The 7,478-nt window shown below is 37.4% G+C and overlaps 1 protein-coding gene across 1 annotated transcript; it reads right to left on the reverse strand.

The window, feature by feature from the left end:
• Positions 1-340: 340 nt before the first annotated feature.
• Positions 341-1,117, reverse strand: LOC113273116 (extensin-like). The gene has a single exon (XM_026522884.1). The coding sequence runs from the start codon at positions 1,115-1,117 to the stop codon at positions 341-343; it is 777 nt and encodes a 258-aa protein (XP_026378669.1).
• Between the last annotated feature and the right edge of the window lie 6,361 nt (positions 1,118-7,478).

Here is a 7,478-nt window from a genome sequence, read left to right on the forward strand (position 1 = left end):
GCTCACGAGCAGGGAAAAGTTTTCACTGAGAAGTTCCTTCGGTACCAGGGAGGTATCGGAGCTTCGAGCCACTCACCTCACTCAGGAGACGAACCTCACCCTGGGAAGCAGGAATAGTACGAAGACCGACGCTCCATGGCTTACGATTCCTACTATTAATGTAGTCACCAAAGGAAGCATTGAAGTTATCAGGAGTATACCAATTTCTCTCAGCCGGGTTAGGAACGTAGCAGGTCATCGTCGTCTCCTCCTTACTCCGAAGGTAGCACTCCTTATGCGACCGAAGGTAATTCCCAGACAGCTGTACCACCAAGCGACAATGAGTATGTGGTGTAGATCCCTAATGATGAGCCAAGACGTCGTAATAGAAAGAGCCACCCAACTTATACAGGGGAAACATAAGGCCAGCCTCGAAGGCCCCCACGGTTGTCAGCAGATGAAAGTCATCGAACTTATAATTCTTAATCAAATCATGAGTTAGATCGTCATCAGGAGCATAAAACTTAACGTAGAAAGATTTGAGCTCATGCTTTACCTTGAACACCTCGAGATCTATGTGTTTAAAAGTAACCTTCTTTTTACCGACCGAGACGCTTCGTATAACTGGGGCAGCATTAGAATCATCAGCTTTATCCGACGATGGCCTCTTCAGGGGACTCATATCCGAAGCTATCCTCTTGGTTGGAGGATTTATCGATGGGTCAGCCTTCGGTGCAGCACCTTTGGAAGATTTCCCCTTCAATGAAGCAGTAGATGAGGGGACCGTAGACTTCTGAGAAGGCTTCGTAGTAGGAGCAATAGAACGAAGAGGTTGTATATGTAGCGGCTCAGCACGTTGAGGAGTAGGAGGCGGCGCACTCGTCGGTTCAGCACGCTGAGATGCAGGAGGACGATTAACAGCATATCGGGAACCCTGAGAACTCCTCGGCAGATCCCCTCTCTTGGCAGATGAAACTCGGGGACCAGACGCAGATGAAGTCTTCTGAGCTCGAGGATCTGGATGGGGATACCTAGGTGGACCACACTTCGGTGGAGATACATCAGGACTTTTGGATGGAGGAGATTTATAAGGGCTCGATGGAGGAGTCTGATATGGAATCCGATGACAATCAGCCATATCTACAAACACGACGAACAAAGAAAGTGATGTTCATAAAACGAAATTTTGTAGACTTATGTCGTTCACCAGAAATTCATCAGAAACACAGAGATAAGTAACCCAGTAAAATATAGAAACCCTAATCCAGTCGTGACCATCAAAAACAAGCTTCAAGCAATCAACGGGGAATCCTTAGGTTTCATGATAAAGAACAGGGGCAAGTATATATACTTTCGTATGTTTGTTCTTCATCACGAAACCTAGGTATAGTAGCAGAAAAGGAAAATTGATCGAAAGGAAATACGAGTTGGAAGAACTCCATACCTGACTAAGAAGTATCAATAAGAGGATGAGGATGATCAGCAAACACCTGAAGAGCAGCGACAGTAGGGGACCTCCAAGGATCTGAGCAGCACCAGCAGAAGTAAAGAACTAAAGAACAGAAGAAGAAAATGAAGAGGTTCAGAGAATATGAACTGACAAGAGAATGAAGATAGAATAAAATTTATGACATCCTCTCTCCTATTTATAACAAAGATGATGAAACCGTCCCATGAATCAAGAAGGAGTTATTGCAAGGAGTGGGAAACGTGCCCTAAAATCTAGGGGAAATTATTGTGGAAAGATGAAGAAGCTGTGAAGACAGTTTTATTCTAACTTTGATTAACATCCAAATCAGAAGAAAAGAGGCAAATTTTGTACACATAACTCATCATTTTCCACGTATCGGAAGACTTACACGTGGAAGACGCAAATCCTGAGACATCAAGGCACGATGCCACGTCTCCACACCCAACGAACATTTATCACCTACACATGTTCATCATCGAGCGGATCCGACGGCCAAGAACCTGGGAGCACTGAGGTATCGAGCCACCGAGAAGTACTGAATAACACCCTAGGATTTAATTTACTCCATCTCGAGGGGGACCTAAGATCAACGGTGGAGATTGGGCTTACTGACACGGATGTGATGGGAGTCGCAGACACCTGTCTGGCGCATGCAGGCAGCCCAACTACCGCATTAAACACTCTAAACATAGACTACGTGTCAACTAACCGGTGGAGGAGAAAGAGACGACCCATCGTTACCATACGTGACCGCTGGAGGCATCGGATGAGAACGAAGATACTATCGGGATTAGCACAAAGATCAAGAACATAAGGTTGCAACTATCTCTGATAGTGGACCCCATATTGTATCCCTATAAATACCCTTCTCCACTAAGAGAGAAGGGTTCGACCAGTTTTGAGTGAGTATGGGAGATCTTAGGAGAGAGAAATAGGAAGAGTAAGTATGAGTTCCATTTCCCCCTTTAGCTTCGTAATTCACACAGAGTCATTTTACTATCATTGTAACTCTTCAATATATAGTGAAACTCCAACTTCCGTGGAAGTAGGCCTTAGCGCTGAACCACGTAAATCATTGTCTCATTTACGTTCAGCACTTTACTTTCTTTTTTATTATTATGCCTTAATCGTATGCATGGTTTAATTTATTCCCCCGTGACTAGGCGATGACGAGCCCGAAGGCTCAGAGTCTGATAGGCTTCGAACTCATATTGTTTTACATGTATTTCATCTATCCCAATGATTTTGTATGAAATGCGAATATTGTTGGTGAACACTTGGATACCATCGTTATTTTCGTGTTCACACATAGATAAAGATTTACATTCCTCTGCTGGAAAGATACGTTGCGAGTGGCGCGTCGGGAGTTTCAGCCTGCATGACTGGGCGACAAAGGCATGTCTTCCTGTCCATCAAAAATCAAATCTCAGTGAATGAGTTGATCGAGAGGATTTGTGCACCTTTGTTAATTTGTTCTCAGTTTTTTTATATCTAAGCGAAATCCGTCATTTTATTCAATACACAAAGTTATTTTTAACTATCACACTTTAGTTAAGTAAATATTTACTTAAGATATAAATTAAGTAAAATACTAATACATTAATTATCTTCATCATGAGCATCATCATCAGCATCAGCATCATCAATCTGATTGTTGATGCAAATTGTTGTTCAAAAATTTGTTGGTTTCGTTTGTTCTTCCGTCTCCAGTTTTACCCTGTTAAAATTAATTTGCCATATGCATTTTCATAGCTTGTTCATTTTTGTAGTGTCCATATAAGAATCTTATGCTTTTCATAGTTGCTGGAAAATTTGTTTTGAGAAAGACAACTTCTTTCCATCTACTATTCACGGGATTATTACTAACAATTTCCAGTCACGAGATTATTTTTTTTCCTGGTAGTTTTGTCGTGTTTCTTCCTAGAAGTTTTTTTTTTAATTAGCATCAATGATATTTAAGTTGGCGTTTTGGTTAATGTGGTGGCATTTTGTGAAGAAAATGAATTTGGTAAAGTGAGTTGAAATAGTTGTGAACTTGGTGTTGAATGAGAAGAAGTGTATGGTGATATTTCAGGTACTTGCTACACATTTGCTAACAAGACTGGATTATATTGGGCAACTCCTTTTTTGATATTGTAACATTTTTTTGTAATTATTTTTAATGTTTTTTTGGTGCCAATCCGCTCGACACTTTCGTTTTTATAATTTGCGAATACAAGTTTATTAAAGATGATAGGAAAAATAAAAAAATGTATAATTTTAAGAAATTGACATGTTGTATGATTTTTCTTACCGCACATCAACTATGTTTCACTATTGTTGATGATGGATTTTTGATGAATGCTAAAATTGTAAAATCATAATTTCATATATTTTTGACCCGACATCAAAAGTATATGAAATTCATAGTTTAGATTTTGGAGACAAAATTTTGTTACAGGGATCTCCAAATGAACATGTAACTTCTTCAAAACCTAAATATGTAACGACAATATTAGAGCTTCACTGTTGAGATTTCAATATTCTACATATTCAATTGTTTATATTGTACGACTCATTATTCACTTATGTATTGTATCTTAAACGATTGGAAAGCTCCTAAAAGGATTAACCACTGGTATAAAGCAATAATGTCTTCATAATATCGCTGGAGATGCTGGTAAATCCCCTCCAGGAGTTCCCTGACTATGCAGAATAAATATTCAGAACCATTAATGTACTACTGCCATCATGTACCTCGTTCTCGGATAACATAATGCTCCTAGATAGATTGTCTACTAGTATAGAGCGACTTATAAATAAATTCTAGTGATATATTCATCAACTGAATTCTTAAAAAATGCTAGATTTTCCCCAAAATATCATATCACTTTAATTCATAGCTTTCCTCAGTTGAATACTATGAATCAATAATGAATATTCACCTTTCGGACATATAGGCCATCACCGGTTAGCCTTGAGACAATTGTGTGGGTGCTCATATTAATAATGCTCTAAAGAGATAATATGGATCAAAAGGAATCAATGTAAAGAAGAGAGAGAAAATAAATAAAATAATAATTAAAAAAAAGATATGTGGCAGGACCGGCGCTGGCCCGGTTGGCCGGTCCCCACCTTTATTTTATTTTATTTAATGTTTCATTTATATATGACTTCCTCTTTCCAGCAAACTCTTTCTTTTGGGATTTATTGCATGTCTTATCAAATGTTGCTTCAAATAGCATATAATATACGAATAATTGGTCACACTACCATATTAAGATATTATCATTTTAATATTTACGAATCTTTGTCTTTACATCAAAAAATCCTACTTGATCTGCATAGCAAAATTAGATCTTCCAGTCAAGATCAAACTCTTCTGAAATATATCAAAATATGCTCTGAAGACCAACAAATACAAAAATGGTTCATGCATCAGCGTGCACCATGGCTAGTCCCCTTGCGCCACTTTGGTCGGTCCCTCTTACCACCTCGATCCTCCTCTTAGTATTTTTTTCTCCTTATATCATATTTGACCTAATGGTATGCGAAGCATAATTCTTGTATATTAGTACAACTATCAACATTTCAATTAAATATTTAATTGCTCTAAATAGCAATATTGCTTCAACTAGCAATATTCATCTAAGTAGAAATATTGCTCTAGCTAGCAATACTCATCCAATCGGCAATATTGCTCCGACTAGCAATATTCATTTCATTTGAAAATATTGCTCCAGCTAGCGTTATTCATTGTGCGGAAATATCGCTCGGATTAGCGATATTCATTTATTCGGAAATATTGCTCATTCTTCCGGAAATATTACTCTGACTAGCAATATTCATTTATTTGGAAATATTTCTTTGACTAGCAATATACTTTATTCGGCAATTGCTCTAACTAGCAATATTCATCTAATTAGTAATATTGGTATAACTAATAATATTCCTCTAAATGTTCAATATTGCTCTGACTAGCAATATTCCTCTAAAATCATTAATATGCTAAGACTAGCATCCATGTCAGCATTGACTAAATAACCTACGTCTGCAAAGCAAGCTTAACTTTCGAGACACCAATAATGTCACATGGGGATATTCACTAGGGTTTTGATCTGGCGTCCTACACTACGTGTGATGTAGAAATACATCCGCGACAAGAAAGTGAGTAAGTCGTGGTGGCAGTGAAGGGAATTAATAAAATAATGGTCTGACAACCACCAAGTCTCCCCAATGGAACTGGTTTTCACCAATGATCTCCACTTATATACTTTTTCACTTCCTTGCAACTGTCACTACTTACATGAGATCAAGGGATCAACTACCTTTACTATAAATAGGTTCTCAACCTATGATACAATAACTTATGACAACTTATCATTATCACACACAAAATCCTTCTCTCGATCTAACATAGAGAAATTAGTTTCAAAGCAGTTCAACACATTTTCCAATCCAATCCATTGATTTCAACACATTCTCAACTTCCCTCCCTACACATCGACCCTTTTCCTTCCATTGTGACTGAATTGAATCTGGAACAACCGTTTCTTGGTTAAGGGCGGAGTCTAACAGATTTGTTCTCTCGAACTCAAAGCACTCCTGTGTTGTGCATCTGTTAAATTTTTTAGAATATTTGTTTCATATAGCATCTGCCTACTCCACCACTATACATTTTAACCATTAAATCATTTTTACCCATCAAAAACTATTCTTTCGGTTTCAATTGTCTTGCATTATTACAACAACATATAAGGATAGTTGGGTATTGATGACAATGAAGCGACCTGACAACCTTGTTAAATCACTGTTAGAGCATTTCTCAGTCGAACTCACAAGTTTTGATATCTCAAGCTTGTTTTCAATGTTAGATGTACAAAATTATATCTTCATTTATAGTCTACTAAAGTCAAGTCTCGGACTAGGATTAGAGTATGATAGTTGAGTATCAGACATCACCGAATAACTCTCGGAGATTCAAGGCTGAAGAAAAAACAAAGACATTTGCGAGATCTTCATCAACAAAGAGGAATGTCAAGAGTAATCCAATCGTATTTACTCATGGCATTAATTTACCATTCTATATTATGAGACTATGTCGTATGATTTTAGTAGATTTAATATTCTAAAGAAGAAACTTCTAGTTTAAGATTATCTTGGTTCAACTCTCGAAATATGATTCAAGTGATGGATATTCTAGATCCTTAACATGTTAGTTAAAAAAAATTTATTGTTCAAGAATTATTTTTATTTCAAGTTGATCATTTGGAAATTTCCCAAGCAAAAATGCATCTTTCTTATGGATATTGGGAACATTTCAAATCAATTATATGAGAAAAACAACTGTGTGGTGATAGGTAACTTACATACTTGTAAAGTTTCCAAACCCTTTACATCTGAGTATGGGAATTAGGTAAATTACATATCAAAGTCATTCTGAATTCCACAAATTGTAAAGTTTGCAAACCCTTTACATCTGAGTTCGGAAATTAGGTAGGTTTGCAAAACCTTACCATCTGACTTTCGCATACGCCGAGGTTTTCAAACACGGGTTGCAAACCTTGTCGCCTGACCTTCGCGAACTTCCAAGGTTTACAAACCCTTGTGTCCTTCTTCGCGAACTGTTAGAGGTTTGCCAACCCAGTTTGTAAACCTGTTCAGTTCCAGTATAGCAAAAGTAAACAAACTATTTTATATGTTTATGTTCGACTTTGCTACGATTTTCATAGACACTTCTAAGATAAAATTTATTCACTAAATCACATTGTGTTTATGGACCATTGATTAACTCTTGAGTGTTATTGAATACCACTATGTGCTAGCACGTTCAAAGGCTACTGAGCCTCTATGAACCATTATTGTGCACGGTTTCAGAACCCTGGACTATAACACACATTTTTTTGTGTAATTCCAAAGGAGGACTTCTCACATGTTTACCTGAATTCCTATAAGAATTTCATTTAAACTTAAAAAGTGTTTACTTGGGGATCAAGTTATCTTAGATTGAATTAAAAGCTCCCTAGAGCCTTGAAATCTATAAATATAG

The sequence above is a fragment of the Papaver somniferum genome, chromosome 4, assembly GCF_003573695.1.
Source record: "Papaver somniferum cultivar HN1 chromosome 4, ASM357369v1, whole genome shotgun sequence".
NCBI lineage: Eukaryota > Viridiplantae > Streptophyta > Magnoliopsida > Ranunculales > Papaveraceae > Papaver > Papaver somniferum.

Bases quoted from the DNA above. Each gene is read 5' to 3' on its own strand.
- LOC113273116 (XM_026522884.1), bottom strand. From the start codon at position 1,117: ATGGCTGATTGTCATCGGATTCCATATCAGACTCCTCCATCGAGCCCT.